Raw genomic sequence first — 20,267 nt, 5'->3', positions numbered from 1 at the left:
TAGTTAATTAATAACTGAATTTAAAATAGGAGAAAGCAAGGAGACACGAATTTATAATTGTTGAAATTTATTTATATATCGATAACAACAAAATGTGCAAATATATACAAAAATAAATCAAATATCGGAGCTTCATTTCCAGACGCCCGATGAATGGCATTATATCCGAAACCTTTAAGACCTAGTCTTGTGTCTTATGGGCAAAACTAGCTATTTGTACGGCCTTGATGGATCAAGTTAGCTCGACAAGCTGGCTCTACCAGTTATTTAGACGTAATATTATGTGATTTGAAATCACATCTGTACATCACATCTGAGGAATTGGTAGATCCAAACTACGATCAAGCACCAGCTTGTACCATGGAAGGCGTTGAAATAAAACCCTGGATATATGCAAACTAACCATAAATATTTCTATTAAAATATAACAAATTGAAGTCGATTTCTCCCTGAACACTGGAAATGATAGAGACCCAGTTTTACGCCCTGTCTTGGCTTTAACCATCGGAGATACACAGAGTAAATACTCAGATAATCTATTGTGTACTCTTTTATGTAAGTTTAATGCATTGAAAATCACAAAATGTCGAGAAGTCTTTATAACTAAACGAACGTATGTATGGGGAATGACTAAACTGGTCCGCCATTTCATCTCAAGCTTCGCACCGAAGTATAGCGATAAGCATACCGGATACCATTTATGGAAATGACTAGGGGTCGAGAAATGTACAAAGCAATGACTGTTAAGTTATTCTAAATATATATATATCCAATTTGAACAATTTTACAGCAATATTCAAGTCATAACGTATAAATAATTTAAAATTCCAGCGTCCGGTTAGATCTCGAACTAAATCTTAAAATTGGAAGACTTGGTGAATGTTGATTACCACCACCTTTTAGCAAAAATATAAAAAATAACAATTTAAAAACCGTCGCCATTGTGAAAAATTATAGTAGAATAAAATAATATATTTTTTTATACAGTTTTATAGTGGCCACGTGATTAAACAGGGCGTTAACAGCTGCTTCATAATACACCAATACAAATCCTTAAAGCATGTGTGCAGCACCTGCATTTACACTGGAAGTATGAGAATGGTGTGTTAGGGTCCCGAATCTCACAAACATGCTATAGAAATTTAAAAAGATCCAAAATGGAGCTGTAAGTGTCCCCCAATCCATTTAATTAATGCTATATAATATTTTAACACTCTTTTAATACGTTCTGAAAGCTAGAGGAGACCAGATCAGATTGTAAGCCTAATAAATAACCCCAGATGTCACTCTGCAATTTGGTTTGTCAATTCGGAATCTGTTTGTAGCTGATATAATAATGATTTTTTGGTATTTAGGTATAGGGTGAATTAAGAAATATCCAATAGATGATAACACGTCTAAGCCAAAATATCTATGTGAAATAACCCAGAACCACCATGAATTTTGAAATTTTGAATATTTTATATTACAAATCAAAAGAAAGTAGGCATATAACGTAATTGTCTTTTGTTTGAGGTATTTAAAAGAAGGTATGTCGCTAAGCTTTTGGGCGTTTCAATGAAAGCTTATAGGGAATATTTTAAGCTTTTAGACCCCAAAGAAAATATACAGGTATCTTGTCTTAAGCTTTCAGATAATTCAGACGTAAATGTTTTAAAAATAAAATGTCGATCTTTAAAATTGATAAAAAAATTAGGAATTAAATATTCCCTCATTTAAATCCCTTCAGTTGCATCTTTAAATAATCTCCATAATAAACGCAGCCATCTTTATTTGAATCCATGGCCTGTATTTTCTGTTCGAGTTGCGGCGTCACAGTAATTCCTAGGACTGTCTCCAAGCCTTTTATGATATCCGATTTGGACGCCCATCCACTGCTATCCCAATCGAAGGCTGCAAAAACACTCCTACAGCTACTGGTGCTGGAAAACATAAGAAAGGGAGATAATTGAGACACTTCAGACACTCCGTCTCGCACCTAGGCATCAATAGACACTTTTTTTGTATCACGGGTGCTTGTAAATGTAGTGGTTTAATTTCATCATATACTACCGAGGATAAAAAGAACACACTTACGCCTTTTCCAACTCGTCGTCGTTTTTCATCAAATCTACATATTCCCGTAATGTCATGTACGACGATTCATATTTCCCGCAATCTTTCCAAACTTTCTGTAAGATAATCAGTCAGATATAGATGAACCCTGAACCCGAAATATACAGACTCTTTTGACAGTTATCAGTCGAAACATGCTGACTCTTTCTGAATGTTCTCTATAAAGAGATTATCACCACGATGATTTATATTTCATAAATGCTTTCAGCGTATCTTGTATGCACGTGCAAATTAGCATTCGTCCTTAATCGAAACAGACTTCCCATATTAAGCTGTAATAGACAATAGTTGAACATGTATTCAATAAAGTAACCTCTCTACGCTGCCTAACACTCAAGATAGCCTTTAGGTGATAGGGCCGACTTTCAGCAGCACTCGCCATGCCATCAATAGTCCAGTTCGTGAACTTACCTTGGCTCCAGGAACTCCTAAATGGTAACCTAGACCAGCTAACAAACGTACAAACTCAGAGTAACATAATTTCCCATCTTTACCCAGATCCATGCAGGCAAACTCTGCTTTAAAATACAGTGATTCTATTTCATCTTTAGATAGCGAGATAGATTCCTTTCTATGTAGCTCAGACATATCTTCTTCGTGATCTTCTAATGTTCTGAAATATTACAAAGATACACATTTTTACAGAGGTAACATGATCCTCGGTTATTAAAATCGACCAGTGCTTTACATAGGAGATTCACGAACTTCTTCTTTATTGATACCAGGTATCTTTTTCTGAGAGTCCACATTGCATAGCTAATATTGTTTATTTTGTATTTAGGTCTGTCAACCTAGAACTATTTCAGAGAGACCATATAGATGATATTGATTTTTGATATTTTCAAGTGAATTCAGGATAAATACTGGTGTGTACTATATATAAACTCTTGTGTACAATACATATAGAGGTGTACCATATTCTGATGTGTACTACGCATAGGTGTATATATACGGGTGTGGACTATAAGTGTGTACTATATACGGGTGTGGACTATAGATAAGTGTGTACTATTTACGGGTATGTACTATATACAGGTGTGTACTATATACTGATGTGTACTAAGCATAGGTGTATATATATATATATACGGGCGTGGACTATAGATAAGTGTGGACTATATACGGGTGTGGGGTCTGTACTATATACGGGTGTGTACTATATACGGGTGTGGGGTGTGTACTATATACGGTTGTGGAGTGTGTACTATATACGGGTGTGTACTATATACGGGTATGGAGTGTGTACTATATACGGGTGTGGAGTGTGTACTATATACGGGTGTGGAGTGTGTACTATATACGGGTGTGCACTATATACGGGTATGGAGTGTGTACTATATACGGGTGTGGAGTGTGTACTATATACGGGTGTGGAGTGTGTACTATATACGGGTGTGTACTATATAGTAGAGGAGTTAGTTATAATTCATGTCATTAATGACGCTGTCCCTTTAATTGATATTTAAATATCATAAGCTATCTAATTATATATTTCAACTGATTGTATAAGTTTTTTCGTTCTGTGAAAAATAATTTGTAAAGAAACATGACAAAAGGTAGAATAAATGAGATGTATCTATATGTAAGTTAATATGAGGTTTAGAATATATATTAATTTATAATTAGTATTCTACTATTGATTATATACTATATATATTGTAATTATTATACAGGTAATGACTAATATCTAGAACTGTCACTGTACTATATTTATCTTATTCACTATTCAAATAATATAGTGTTTACGCCCTGCTGTTTTTCTGCATCTAATAATGTTATGTGCAGTGTGCGAGAGTGAACATTTGCAAGGAAAGAAGCATTAGACTTCTATTTTCAAATTTCAAATGCTGAGGAATCATGTCGGTTAAACTCTTTATTAAGCTTAAAAATTATTTGGACTGGTTTCAATTTAGATTGAACAACTTGCTTAGCAATCAGTCACAACAATTTCAGGGGGGTAAGGACCAAACAGACAGACAGAGGGGAGTGGAGAGGGAGTGTAACAGAATATAACGATAGAGAAAGGGGTAAAAGGGAGAGAGTGTGACAGGGGAAAGCTGAAACGAGGGATATTTTTGAATCAACGTATATAAAATAAGTACCCACTCGTCATCGACAATAGTAAGAGGGATGACCGGCTGGACGTTTGATATGTCCTCAATCCCTCCATCACTCGGCTTAGACTTGATTTCTGCCATTCCTTCAGTTTCTGTAGAATTCTTGCTTACTTTATCACCCATTTCAGTACTATCTGGACCATTCTGAACTATAGTATGACCGTTAATGCTGTCTCGCTTCTTTCCTGGGTCGGGCTCTAAAATCTCCGCATCCGAATGCAGGATGGGTACTTTGGTATCATCATTTTTTGAAGCACAACAGCAACACAGCATAATATGTCCAAAATATTTCTAATGTCTCCCCCTTGTCTCTTCAACTTCAAATAAAGGTCCAAATATTGTGTAATTACTCCATATAATATCCAACGCAACGTTTCGAATATTATACACTTTACTGTTAACAAGGATTATCCACATGAATGTTATTGCTAGGCTTTTGGTTCCCTGGGCAAAAGAGATCCCTCAACGATATTTAAATTCCAAATGATTCCAAGCCTCTCGGATAATTAAACAGTTCCTCCTTATTACGTTTAAAACTCAGCTTATGCAATAATCCACAAAGTCAAATTAGATTTAGCTAAAACTCTCCACGTCTAAGCTGTGACTAGACTCCTACTAGTTTATCAATACAGATATATTCTCTAGCTATATACAGGCAGCCAGTCAGCTAGTATTAACAATGAACCAGATAGGCATTGAAGTGCGAAATAAACATCATATTGTTTTGATTTTGAAATATAATCATAATTAAATCTTGGTTTAATTATGTTAAACTTCTGTCAAATATTTTTTTCTGAACAAATTGAGATCAAGCACTGTTTATTAATTATGAATTGATTTACAATCGAATACGATAATCTTATGAGCGTTATAAAGTCACAAATAGAGCGTCATAGAGTCACAAAACTGGGCGTTACAGAGTCACAAAACTGTGCGTTATAGAGTCACAAAACTGAGCGTTATAGAGTCACAAAACTGAGCGTTATAGAACGTTATAAAGTCACACATCTGAGCGTAATAGAGTCACAAAACTGAGCGTAATAGATTCACAGAGCGTTAAAGAACGTTAAAAAGTCACACATCTGAGCGTAATAGAGTCACAAAACTGAGCGTTATAGGGTCACAGAACTAAACGCTGGGGTCACAAAAAGTCATAACGCTTGAGCATTTGAGATTCGCTTGACACAATCGCACACTCATTTTGCTGTTATTTTACATTTCGAAAAAAAAATGGCTCGTCACCCAAATTTATGACTTAAAGTGAATTCAAAGTCTTTGAAATATTGCAGAAAATCTGTTTGGAAAATTGCCAGACTTTGAAATTGAAAACAAAGGACATCTGTTACATATAAAATAGTGATCGATATCTATAACTCACAGTACAATAGAGAAATAACTTTCAGAATAATAATAACAGGTACTCTAGTATAAAAATAACTCACCAAATGCCTTATTGCATTAAGGGTGACTGACAAGCGTAAAATAGATAGGGCAAACCCGTACATTGCACCTGCATTTCGATCTGCTATTATGGAAATGAGCAAAATGCCCTCTGAGTTAGGACACACGTGCCTGTATAATACGCATCTACTTTGCAATCTGCTTTTGTATTGGAAAATGAGCAGTCACAAGAAAAAGCCTTCCCCATACAGACTAGAGAGTTTTCACTTATACTGCAATCAAACTGCTTGGTTGGGAAAGGGTGTTATAAAAACTATAAACATGTTTTTGACTGCGTTGGAATATGGAGACAGATTTTTACTGCAATAGTAGTCATGGATAAGCGGGAGCCAGTGTCGGAGCCAGGTTTACGTCTGTCCCCCTTTGGCTCCGCCACTGGCATACTACACCTTTAAGTTCAAGATGGTTGGGTAGGGCTGTTAATCTATAAATGGAGTAAGGAACAGAAGAAAGAGAAAAAAGGCCTTGAAATATGATGTATTAATTACAATAAATCAATGTAAACTGTTTGATAAGGAATGTTTAGATATTGATTTACCACCAACACCTGTAGACTTTATTTCTTACACTATTGATTCTTACTTGTTTACACCCTTGAATCAGAGCGGAAATCGACCGGCCAAAATCATCATTCAAATACAAAATTCATAGACAAGCAGGCCTACAATGATTGAGTTTTGGGGAGAACAACCTTGATGATTTAAAGACATTCACTGCAATCGAAAACCATTTTTCAAACACAAAATCTACATGCAGACAACAGTAAACCTATAAATATTTTGTGTGAACCGACCGACGTCTAAAAAAACAGTTATTTCAAAACTTATGACAGGTGCGCACTGTGTAACGAGCAGGGAAACTATTAAACTCTTAAATGTAGTCTGTAGCCTAGTGGAACTTAACACGAGTTATCTCCCATATTATAGTATAACATTGTATCATTTAATGAAACAGTCATCTGGATCTCAGAGACAACGTGTGCATTAATTAAGGCAATTAATATTAAAATTAAATGAAGTTTAGCGTCTTTCTCTTCTGCACCGGTCGGGCTAATAAAGGCGATTAACACCATACAGTGTGCAATGACGGACAAAAGCACACTGTCGAAGCATCTGTTAAGCTAATAGTCAAAAATCTATAGCGAATTAAGATTGCAAGGAGATATATTCAAGTGAAATTGTTTATGATACTCGGCATTAAATCCCCCCTCCGCTCCTCCCTCTCTCTCTTCCATGTAATTACCTGGCGTACGTGAGCAATTAACATAATGCAGCCCTTCAGATAGGTAACTTTTTGAATAATATTTACAAAAAGAATATTTGAAAATATGCCAAGAAAATTTACAATAAGGGAACGACAATATGACAATGAAAAAAGCATAAAAAGATTTTCTTGCAGCAAGCCTCCCCCAAAAGCTTTCTGAAAAATATGCAACTTTTTGCAGAATTCGAATCAAGCGGTAGGCTACAATAAGATTTCAAATTTGACAGGTGTGATGAAAAGTAATGCAATATTGCAAGGAAACTCACCTAAGGCGCTCCGATAAGTATTCAACTTAATGTAATATAATATATAAAAAGGTGGAAAGTTTGAGCTATAGAAGAAGGAAAGATATTAATGATTGGTCGTTATTGATTTAGCACGCACCATTTCCTAGGAATATATTCATTTATTACATACACTTCAATATTAATCATTCTGAAGACATGACAGGTTATCTTATAAATTGATTGGTTTGAAATTACTACAAAACCACGCCCATTTCTCAATCTCTAAAAGAGGTAGCCTACTTGCATACGAGTACTATTATTTGAGATAATTGAAAGTAGTGAGGGTCTTGCTAAGAAAAAAAAGGGGGAGGGGGCTCGTGTAGATGCACCACAGGCCTGACATTTTAGCCTCCATTTAAGCAGACTGAAATAATAAGGATAGATGACGTATCCAGTAACCATTTACAGCTGGATTGATAGAAAAAATTGGAAAAAAATCACATTTAATAACAAATGTCATGTCAAAAGACAACACTTTAACGAAATGAGCTACAACCCTCCCTTTTTTTTATTATTGTTAAAGATACAGGTCGCACTGCCATTGATTACAATAATTTTTTTATTATTGTTAATGATGCAGGTCGCAATGTTATTGTGTATGAGTATACGGTAATTGATATTGCCCGGTGCCCTATTAATGTTTGTATAGAGAATACAGAACAATGAATATAATTATATTAGTAGTGAAACAGGTGGTAGTACAGGTGAGGGCGATTAAAAAATATATTATTACAACTCATAAATATCTTCTATAGCATATCGATTATAATCTTATATATTATCACCTAATAAATTCTAACCATGTGAACTCTCTGTGATATAATTACTATAATAAATATTAGCTATGTGAACTCTCTGTAAATCAAGGCCCTGATCATGGGATAAAGAAACCAAGTACTAAGGATATAAACTGCAAAACGAAACCTGAACTTGGATCTGTGATAAGAGTGATACACGATAATGAAATACAAACACTTACCTATCACACTTCTTCTTTCCAAAATGTTTCATCTTCTTAAACGGTTTTAAACCCTTCAGCGGCTTCTTATCACTTTTATCTTTACTGTCACCCTTTCCGCTCGAGTTCCCCATCTCGTTGGTGTTCTTAAACCGATGTACTGTCAGAAAAGCGGAAAATTCCTCGGTCGAAGTGCAGCAAGACTGCAGTGAACACGTTTTTATTACTAGTACACGTCACTCAATATATTGCACTGATATTTGACGCTGTCTGCTCTGGGGAAGTCGAAACTATGATAGTATATTATCACTTTTTATAATTTCCAAGTTGTTTTTCAAGTTTATAAAATGTATAGAATTCACGCTGTTTTTATTTTAGATTTATGGAAAGTTTTGTAAAACACACTGTTGTATTGTTGTTTAAAATCCAAAACAGCTAAAGGGCCACTTATTACTGACGATGATGTTTATACCCTAAACTGCAAAGCACACAGAATGATTTGATGCATCATCAAAATAAATAGGCCTATAACTTATTAAAATATCCACTGTTAAACTCAAGAGAAAGTCAAAAATTAAATGTTAAATTCAATTACGAAGCACAATATAAAACACAAAGTCTGATATTTTAAGGTCTCGTCTGAAATCTAACATTGAAAGCTAAAGTTATTTCAGAAATTCGGGTAAAAATCAATCCAATATCCAATATGAAATTAAACTATTAAACAAAGTATCACAAAGTAAGTTAATGTGCTGTATTAATCATCATAATAGGTTGTAAAATGAACTAGATTGCTAGTGAACTTCAGGGTGGGATACCAGACGACATTGTGCCTATAACTCCAGTCATACCACCACTGTTAACCTAGCCTAGATAACATAGTCCGAAACTTAGTGACTTTTACCTAGCCTATGTTACATAGTCTGAAACTTACTGACTTTTACCTAGCCTAGATAACCTAGTCTGAAACTTACTGACTTTTACCTAGACTAGATAACCTAGTCTGAAACTTACTGACTTTTACCTAGCCTATCTTACATTCTTACATAGTCTGAAACTTACTGACTTTTACCTAGCCTAGATTACCTAGTCTAAAACTTAGCCACTTTTACCTAGCCTAGATTACATAGTCTGAAACTTAGCCACTTTTACCTAGCCTAGATAACCTAGTCTGAAACTTACTGACTTTTACCTAGCCTATCTTACATTCTTACATAGTCTGAAACTTACTGACTTTTACCTAGCCTAGATTACCTAGTCTAAAACTTAGCCACTTTTACCTAGCCTAGATTACATAGTCTGAAACTTAGCCACTTTTACCTAGCCTAGATAACCTAGTCTGAAACTTACCGACTTGTACCTAGCCTAGATTACCTAGTCTAAAACTTACTGACTTATTCGTATCCTATAAAGCAAATTTGAATTTTTTTAATCTATAAAGTATAAGCTTAATCAAGATAGATGTTTAGAAAGCTAAGACGTAAAACTCCCGTTCGTTTGAGTCAGTAAGTTTCGGACTATAGTCATCAATACGTCTCCAATATACATCTGGTGTCAAATCAATTATATTACAAGTTTTTTTCTTATAATAATCCTCTAGTGAGTCAGGATCATGATAGTGTGTTGTTATATTATTTTCTTATATCGTTATTTTTATACATTGTATTACTTTGTTGGTTATATTAAGAAACTGTCAGCTCAAATTAAGCGCATGTTTATTATAACTCAAAGATTTAAAAACATTTCCAGAATCAAAACTAGATCACAAATTACATATTTTCGTCCAATAGCTAATAAAAGCTTCAAATTACAACTAATTTTTCCGAATTATAAATTTTTTTAAACATTAGAAATGAACTTCCACTGTTCCAACGAACAGACCTGATGATGGCTCTGTATCTGAAACAGTATCAAGGTATATTGATATCTCAGGTGGGTTTGGTACAAAACAGTTACTAATATAAAACTTTACACTTCAGCGGGTAATTTCACTCTAATATATTTATTTATATAATTTTACATATTATAAAAACACCCAAATAACTTTCTGTTCAGTGAGACAAATTGGAGTTTTACATCCTATTTTTCTGCTCCTATATCGAAAACTGTATATTTATCCTGTGCCTATATATACTTAAGAAGTTGGTCAAATGATAACGTAAAAGTAAAAACGTAGCCTACAAACAAAGTAGACTAGATCAAGGCCAAGAGAAGTATCGCTATACAAATTCCCAGCCCCTGATATATGATATGGTTACCTAGGGTCTTGTGATATATAATACTATAGTTTTCTTGTATAATGGAATTCTATTGGTTGATATCATATTCTGACTGGTCCGTTATTAGCTTAGAACGCTACAGTTTTGTTAGCAGCTTTATGGTAACTGTCGACGGTTCCGAATGATCTGGATGCTGACTTTGACTTTGACTCCTGTAGCCATGCTAACAGGCGTTTCCCCTCCTTTTGTTTATCATTCACCAAGAGCTTAAACAATCATGTAATATACATATTTTATATACAGCACAGCACGCGCTTGTCACGTTCTAAATGGAATCAATTACCGTGATTATTATGTGTATAATTAAGTTGTATGTATTTTATCAGAATAATTTATATCAATTAGATAAATACAAGTCTGATACACTTTTATAACACTAGAGTAAACCACATGTTTCAGGTTCCGTTTTCATAACTTTATATCGCTCTACAACACAGAAACGGTGAAATATTTTGTAATATAGATATGATCCCTCCATTGTGTCTACGCTTCGTTGATTTTCATATCAAAATTTCATAATCTATAACTAATGTTTTAACAATGTGGATTTCGGTAGCAAACCTTCGTTACCCTTGTATTTTTTTTTAATTTCCAAGTAGACCCATTCTGTTTGAATTAATATAGGATAGGGCTTATAAGTGGGCGGGGCATTTCTTATCCCTTATTCTTACCGTTAGCTTCTTCTGTTTTCATTCTTTGTTGGACAAATGTTGCTGTGATAGCAGCCACGAATGGATCAATCTATTCTCATCTTATCCATTGCATCAATATTTTCTGTACCTGCAAATTAAGAAAAATAGTGTTATACAATATATACGATCTATAATTTGCGTTAAAAAATCCCTCGACTGTTGGAAATCGAAAGAGAGTAGGCTAATATCGCTGTCCTGGTAAAAATTCCCTCATTGCACACTGCATGACGTTGCTCGTCCTCATTAGCTCAATAAGTAAAACTTCATTCATTTCATTTCAATTGCCCCACGATTCTAATACACTGATAAAAGCAGGTCTTTGAAATTTATGATTAAAGGGAGAGAACTACACTTTTATAAACATTTAATAATTTAATAATCAGACTACAAATAACTCTTTGATTTTTCAGCTATAGGGATACTATTAATCTATGATCGCCATAATTATGATTTTTACAAGAATATACCCCTACCCCTTCCGACCCTTCACCAAAATTCAAAATCATACATATCTCAAAAAATAAATTCACATTTTTTGGGTCTAAATTTCTAAAATTAGAACCTCTTTCAGTATCTAAAAATAGTGTCTACTGATTGAATTTTCATGACAATCGAGACTACTATCTACATTGTGTGTAAATTTTTTTATTTTGATATCGATTGATTGTCAGAGCTCAGATTACCATCGGGAATTTTCTTCTAGGCACTAACTTTTGAGGGTTGCCAATTGAATAACGGAATTTTGAAAAAAATTGGACCAATTTTACATCTATGAAAGTATGCAACTCCTGTGCTTAAAACAATAAAGGATTTGTTTTGAAAAGTCTTTTAATTTGTCGGTTTCAAAACTGGAATTGTTTATTAATTTTGTTCAAGTTTAGAACAATTACAAATAGAAATCCACAAATGACGGTTAACCCTTTAAAAACGACTGCTCCCTAAATTCCTTTACAAATTCTCTCCCCTTTTTCGTCTCCTAATTTGGGTGGGCGTTGAACGAAAAGGAAACGGTAGGATTTCATTTTAAGTTTTAGTCATATTTCCCCGATAAATCTACTTTTGCTTTAGTTTTTGGATCCCTGGCGATGTCGGGAACAATACTAAAACTGTTAACAAATCTTAAGTGGGTGTAAAGGAATTCTAGTTGAGGAATTTTCATGGAAAATGTGTGAGTTTTCGATCGTATCTTTCGACTCCCTCTTCGTGACCTTTTCTGTCAGTGCAATTTAGGGCGATGTTTCGGAACCCTTTGTGGCCATCCCAGCCGATTTCTGAGGATTTTAGCAGAAATTTTGGAATATTTGGTATCCTGACTAGCAACCTATCGTCTCGTTTGGGTCAAAACTGACCAAAATTTTGTTGAAAAAGTTAAAAGGGGTTTAGGGAAACTTTACTAATTTATTCTACACGTAGTCAGCCGCTAGACGGCGCTCGTTATTTCCTTGGCCCCTAGGGTGTCTGTAAAAATCCAATAATTTACCTAATTCTTGACCCCCGATCTCTTGGAAAACATCTTAAGGACGTTCTTGAAACTTTTCTGGAAGTTATGATCCATTTTGATTGTTTTTTCATCCATGTTTTATGGGAAAACAATGGGATGAAGTAGCGAGATTAGCAGACGATTTTCAACCAGACGTAAACGTCGCGTGCTGTCAGTTTTAACTGGGGGAATTTTGTCGGGAGCAGTTATTGTGATGTACCCTATGCGCACAGCAAATTTTGTTTATAAAATTTTTCTTTGGGGATTAAATTAATTGGAAATAGTTTTAAATTGCAAATAAAATATATTTTTCACTTATGTCCATCCCTAAGAACTCTTTTGTCTCTATGTTGTGCCAGAATGCCTGTTTAAAGAAAATTAACTCCCCATTTCAACAGCTATTTGTCCTGATGAGGATTGTGTATCTGACACATGTCTGTCAGAAGCACGAGATAAGCAACACATGAACAATGTTCCATATATGAATATATGACAATAGCTATTTTTAGACTATTTTTAGACTGGGTATTTTATCATATAATTCCCTATTGAGTGTCTTATTTAGAATATTTATATTATAAGTTAATGGTAGATATAGACCTAGATTCTTTCACTTTGAATAGGTTAATAGTAGATATAGACCTACATTCTTTCATTTTGAATAGGTTAATGGTAGATATAGACCTAGATTCTTTCATTTTGAATAGGTTAATAGTAGATATAGACCTACATTCTTTCATTTTGAATAGGTTAATAGTAGATATAGACCTACATTCTTTCATTTTGAAGAGAAATTTGTTTGTGTTTATTCGTATTTCAATGTTAAGTACTGGTACTGGCTTTCAATAAAATCTGCATACTTTATTAGCATCGCGAAAAGACAAGTCCATGGTTTGAATTGTCCCCAAATTTGCACAAATATATTTGTTTGACAATACAAGACATTCAGTAGAAACATGAAATCAATGTCCTGTAATATTTTAGATTCTTGATATGTTTTCTTTATTGTCTTTTCAGGAGAAATGGGAACCAAACCAAAACCATGAAAAACTAAAACCTAAGAAGAATATACCAGAAAATGGGAATTTTTCTACCAAATGTGCCAACATATTTGAACTAAGTCTCTTATTTATTTTTTCGTATTAATTTGAATCATCAAAATCGTTCAAAATGAGTTCCGAATCGAAACGGAAATCAAAAACCCCAATAAAGTTGACCACCAGTTTCGTTAATCTGTGCAGATTCTGTGGACGTCAGTTCGACAACATTGAGGACTTGCAGGTGCACAGTCAAGCACATTTTAGCGAGAAGCCGCCACATGTTTGTTATGTCTGTGGAAAAATGTACAGCACTCCTTCAAAATTGCAACGTCATGTTCGAGTCCATAGTGGAGAGCGTCCCTACGCCTGTTCTATCTGTGGAAAGAGGTTTACGCGCTCGGATCACGTAAAACAACATTTGAAGGTTCATATGCCCCAGCGTCAGAAGAATATGTGTCGACTGTGTGGAATGAAATTTATGAGGAGACAAACCTTACAGGTCAGTGGGAGAGATTTTCTAAGCACGATGACCAGTTCTAGGTCTTTGAATTCCTTGTTCCGAGAGAACAGCAAAGTTTTGAATTGTTTTATTGTTGAATAGAGGAAAATGTTGCGTGCTGGTGGCTTAACTCTGGCCTATGATGATTAATTTCACTTAAGGAAGAAGGAAGAAACACTGTTGTCCTGTCCTGTCATATGAACTTTGTTAGGCTTACAGGCATTATAACTCTGAAGCTTACACATTCCAAAGTATTTTCATCTAGTCAAATATCTAATAAGATTCATGCATAATTGATTTGATTTCTTGTAATTTCATCCTCCATCGTTATTTTGCCTATCAGGGAGGAGAATAGAAGGACGTAAAAACCATTTCATTTCATTCTTTATAGTCATTTCTGACGGTCTTTTGCGTCTTATTGTAGGTTCACCTGAAGAGCCATGGATTGAGTCAGATATATACCTGCAATAGATGCGGAGAAGCTTTCGACTGCGGAACCAAACTAAATACTCATAAAGGCACCCACGAAGATATGATTGTAACCAATAACAACGGTGAAAAAATAACCGTCAAATTCGACCCAGAGGCCATGGGAGCTGATTGCGAACCTATTAACGGTATTGCTAAATTTGGTCTGGGGCCTCAACCAGACGTTAAAGAATATCCAGACGGGTCTATTAATAAAGAAAGCAATAACCCTGCAGTAATTAACCTTATGAATATTCATAAAGACGAAGGTAACAGTATGAGTGCTATGGACTATAGTCAAGTCGGGTTGTCAAGTATTGTTGCTAGTAGCAACCAACAGGAAGAAGGAAACGGGGATTCTGGTGAGTTTAGTTCCACTGATTTCTTGAACCTGAAATTTGATTTATTTCGACAGAATTGTGCCATAGGTTTTATGGAAATTAATGTTAATGATTGTCTTACGAAAGGCCTTGAGAAATTTTATCACTTGAAACTCGCAACACTTCCTTAGTAGCAGAAACACTTGATAGTCCTGTAATATCCCTGTTATTGTTTTGATATTAATTATATTGCTAAGATAATTTGAAAATTGTTTTCCTGTCTCAAATAATTTGAAATTTTAGACTGGAATAAAGCATAGAAGTGTATTCCAAATAAAATATCTAGAGCTGTATTTCAAACAGAAAGAGGGAAGTAGCACTCATAAATTTGATGAATTTTGTTGATTTTTCTAGGTCGTAGTTCAGTTATGTCAAATGTTTCCAATTCATACACGATGATAAACGACAAACCGAATACTAGTTATCTAGATGATAACGATGCAGAAGAAAAGATGATCATCATTCCTTCCAATGTGGAAGATGACGAGGAAGAAAGAAGGGGAAATAACTCAAGCCCGTATTTTAACGGAGATCTAGTCAACGGTAGAAAGGATGAAGACGATGATGATTTAAGGTCAAGGACAGTCACAGAACCAGACGATCGTCATATTTTCCAAACGCCTCCATTAATGTGTCCTCCACGAGTCGAGAACAAACGTCTCGCTCCACGATTATACCAGAATGCATATCGTAAATTGTTGTCCTCTACGATCAACAATACGGTCAATAATATCGCAAGCAATTTAGGCACAGCTACCCCCGTCGTTGGACAGATGTCTGGGTTCTTTTACGGCAAGCGTATGACAAGATGTAACCATTGTTGTATCTGGTTTGAAGATAGTTCTATGAGTATGTTACACATGAGTCTTCATTCAGCAGACGATTCAGACCCTTTCACATGCAAAAAATGTCTGAAACGTCTGGGGAATCGTTTGGAATTCATGGCTCACATAGTCTGGCATTTGGATTCCACGTTGGCTGACAATGGCGTGGTGAATATGTAAATTTAGTCACAGAACTTGCCAAAATTAGAATCTCATTCTCTTCTATTAAGTATTTTTACGTTAAACCAAAGCAATGATGTCACATTTTGAGTTCACAATATCAGTCTATTTGGAATGATTGTCTATTGATAATACACATTTTTGACTTCCATGTTGATATCTATCAAAACAATGTGTTAACAAGTTCTCTTATTGCAGGGCATTTATTTTACATCATTACTGTTAAGAGAACAGTTCTAGTTGTAAATTTGTTTTTTGGAAATGCTAGAAATTTAACTATGCACAAGAGAGACAAACAATATCTCATTAAAGAGTTTTTATTTGGCTAGGATTTGTTGAAATATAATTTTGAAGATGTCTTGCAAGCTGGTTAAATAATGTATTCGTTACGTGTCATTTTGGACGTCAAAAAGGAGCTCCTTAGAATATAAACTGTTATATAAAATAAAAACTTTCTTGCACAAATATTTAGGAGTCTAGAAGAACCGTTTTAAAATGGTTGTCAGAACGATTGTAGCAAAACGTAGTGAGAAAATGTTGCCAAAAATGTACAAAATTTGTTGTTGTTTAAAATTCAAGGCTGGATAATAGTCTGCCAGGCAATAACAACACCCCTAAGTTTAGAAATGAACTGTTCTCAATGTGATTAAAGTATTAGTAAATGCATGTGTGGATGAGTTCAATGAAGATCCAGGGGTGTAAGGTTGTTTACAGGTACGCTTTATCTAGTTTTGAAACTGATGCAATAAAACCTTATTTTTGTATTTGCATAGATCATGCATTTAATGTTTTGTATATTCAACCTTAGACATGCTTTTTTAAGGGCTCGGGGTTTTGTTTTTTGAAATCGTACTCCATTTATATTTTGCCTGGTATATTGTTATATATATCATTTGTTGTGGGTTATAAACACTTTCGAGAATTTTATATATCAATTGACACCTGTTTTACATAAAATCTTTATAGTCAGTTCCAGAAAAGACCATAAATTTGCCTAGAAAACAGTAGCAAAGGTCAATTTTGAAATCAAATGTTGGTCTCAAAAAAGGATATCATGGAAAATAAGCATTTAAACACAAATATTCATGATTTTTTGATTGATATTTCTAAGTCAGAAACTTGGTGAATTAAAATACAAAATTCTCTGAAAGTTTTCATGTAAATAATTCATTATTCACATCTACTATTATTATTATTATTATTATTATTATTTATGTTTTTTTTTCGGTAATTTTTGCTGCATGTCTTGTGCTTAGTTTAGTCAGAGGTGTTAAGAGCATGCTGATATGATATACTCATGTTTATATTTTGTTCAAGTTTGAAATTTGATTGTTGTTTTTTGAAATTTACATCTTCGTCGGTCAAATTTCATAGATTGTGCAAGTGGAATAGCTCATTCGGTACTGAGTTGGATTGTCGACTGCTAGGACTGTGTAATAGCTCATTCGGTAGGCAATTGGATTGTCGTCTGCTAGGACAGTAGAATAACTCAGTCAGTACTGAGTTGGATTGTCGTCTGCTAGGACGAAGATGATCTGTGACATTTGACCAGTGATATTGTAAAGTGTACAAGACATTAGTTTGTTTGTTTGAAATTTAGTCATATGGTTATCTTTACTTACTCTGTTATACCTACTTATAAATTTTATTATTTATTTGAGTTCTTATACACTGGAGGCCATCGGTCATAATACTCCATTTAATACACTTCTTCTCATTGGTCGTTAACTCTTTTTAGATTAAGTTCAACCAATCAAATTTAGTTTTATAGACGAATCAAATAGCTCCATTTCTTGAATTTACCGAAGCCAAATTTGACTGAGTTACGAATATATGATGTAGATTACCTTATGATAATGTGTATATTAATATATATACAGTTCATGGTGCTTATTATCAGTCAACTCTGTGAAGTTTTTGGTTGATTGTCTCCAGTGTGAAGTTCTCTTTAATTTAATTTTGAGATTAGATCAAATTTCTTATTGTTTCTGACTAGGTTTCCTTGTGACAGGGTATACAGGATTTGAGATGTTTGGAATAGGACTGTCTATTTTATCTCATTCTGACCAGATATTTCGCGAGGTCTAAATAACATGACAAGTTATAAATCGGAATAGTGCTTTTATTTATAAAATACTCTCTGTCTCTCAGTTAAAAACTTTTTACAGATTCATCAAAACCTGATACTAGTTATTGGGAATTCTTGAAGTAATTTGGGGGTCCTGTAAGTAATTTGGAATTCTGTAAGTATATTGGAATTCTTTAAGTAATTTGGGGGCTCTTTAAGTTATTTGCAAATCTTCTCTAAGTAATTTGGAATTCTTTAAGAAATTTGGAATTCTTCTTTAAGTAATTTGGAATTCTTTAAGTAATTAAGAGTTCTTTAAGTAATTTGGAAATCTTTAAGTAATTAAGAGTTCTTTAAGTAATTTGGAATTCTTTAAGTAATTTAGAGTTCTTTAAGTAATTTAGAGTTCTTTAAGTAATTTGGAAATCTTCTTTAAGTCTTTAACTTAACTTTGTTAAATTTATTGTTTATATAAGTGTGATATGTTAGTTTTATTCTCTCATTCTGTAAATATTTTGGAAATCTTTAAGTAATTTGGAAATCTTTAAGTAATTTGGAAATCTTTATGTAATTTGGAAATCTTCTTTCAGTTAATGGAATTAACTTTGTTAAATTTATTGTTTATATAAGTCTCTGTGTGATATGTTAGTTTATACTCAAAAAACATTTTGTTATACAATTTTCATTGTTGGTTAACGTTAAATCAAATGAAGTCTCACTGATTTAATACTGAGTTTATCTGAATTCTCACAAAAACATCTGAGTTATGTCAATTGAAAAGTTTGATATAAACCAGTGTTTCTCTTTGACATATGTCTCTGTTTCTAATAATGTTTTCATTGAATCTTATTTTTGATGTCTTTTGGCATTGATAATTACAATTTTAAAGTAGAAAATACAGAATTTGTAAGGTTTAAATTCTAAAGGAAATTACTTTAAAATTTCAATACAGTTTAAAAAGAGAATAGGTCCTGAATGAAAATGAATTGTGATGTTTTGTTCAATAGTATGTTGATTATTGGAGTGATATGTAGTTAGAATTTAGTAAAGGGATGTTGATTTGATTGTATTTACCAGTCATGTCTGACAAGAGCCACAAAGTTCCAGATTTTGGTCTTTGTAATAGTTAGTTTGGAATATTTATATGAATTAATAACGTAGTCATTCTATGGTCCTGTGATTAAAAAATATTCTTAAATTATATTAAAGCAGGACATTTTTTAGTAGCAATCAGACTTGACTGGTAAATACAGACAAATCAACATCCCTTGTGTTAAATGTAAGATAAATGAAAGGTGTTTGTTATTGCATGGACAGTGCCCATTATTTTTGTATTTTTGGAAAAGGGAGATAATGACGTTATTTTTATTGTGTTGAATCTTAAAATTTCAATGTAATGAATATTCATCATTTTCTCTCTGTTTCCTGTTTATTATTATAGTTTGTTTCTATATTCTGTATTTGATCTATAGTTTGTATCTTATTTATGCATGTTAGGTTTTTGTTTGTATGCTATATATATATATATTTATATTGTCAGCTAGAACTTGTTAAGAAAACTTTGGAATTGACTTTGTTTACTAGAAAGGCATTACAAATCTTGGCATTCTCTCCAAAGATATCTAAGAATAAATTTTGTTTAAAGAGAAAACACATACAGAAACTGTTGAAAAACAAAAATTGACATTTTCCAATGTATTTCTTTGTTTTTGGGGACAAAAGTTTATGAATTATGTACACAACTGTGCCTATATTTGTTTGCTACCCTACTTCTATATTGAACTCTTCTGCACATGCATATCATAAAACAGTCTTATTGTTTTGTTATATTATAGGAAGATTCTATTTTTATAATTAGGGGTGTTTTGTAGTAAGAAAGGTAATCTAATGTTTTCTGAACGAGTTCTAGCTGTAGTTTGTTTTGTTTGTGAGTATATTATGGTTTTGTCTTGTCTGAAACTTACTGACCCTTACCTTGTCTCTGATGGGGTCCTGTAAGGGTCTCTGATATATATTTGACCGGTAAGGGTCAGTAAGTTTCAGGGTTGGTTTTGTCTAGTCATTTTGCCATCACCTCATTGCAGTGCTTAAACGCAATTCGCTTGCTGTTGAATGATATAAAAACCTGTGTTATTCATTCAAAACAAATAACTTGG

The 20,267-nt window shown here is 33.7% G+C and overlaps 2 protein-coding genes across 2 annotated transcripts; one reads left to right on the top strand and one right to left on the bottom strand.

Moving 5' to 3' along the window:
- Window positions 1-53: 53 nt before the first annotated feature.
- Window positions 54-4,505, bottom strand: LOTGIDRAFT_235605 (hypothetical protein; the record flags this gene model as incomplete). The annotated part of the gene is made up of 5 exons (XM_009065012.1): window positions 54-568; window positions 804-1,922; window positions 2,077-2,171; window positions 2,527-2,728; window positions 4,222-4,505. 4 exons carry the CDS (start codon window positions 4,503-4,505, stop codon window positions 1,712-1,714), a joined length of 792 nt encoding a protein of 263 aa, XP_009063260.1. The 3' UTR covers window positions 54-568; window positions 804-1,711.
- A 9,383-nt stretch (window positions 4,506-13,888) lies between these two features.
- On the top strand, window positions 13,889-14,717 carry LOTGIDRAFT_85606 (hypothetical protein; the record flags this gene model as incomplete). Its single annotated transcript, XM_009064971.1, has 2 exons — window positions 13,889-14,191; window positions 14,616-14,717. Coding segments are annotated over 2 exons (405 nt in total), but the record flags the coding sequence as incomplete, so codon positions are not given.
- Window positions 14,718-20,267: the final 5,550 nt, after the last annotated feature.

The sequence above is a fragment of the Lottia gigantea genome (genome assembly GCF_000327385.1).
Source record: "Lottia gigantea unplaced genomic scaffold LOTGIsca_67, whole genome shotgun sequence".
Classification (NCBI taxonomy): Eukaryota; Metazoa; Mollusca; class Gastropoda; family Lottiidae; genus Lottia; species Lottia gigantea.
Note: the sequence above shows the minus strand (reverse complement) of the source record. Positions and strands in the feature narration are given on the sequence as shown.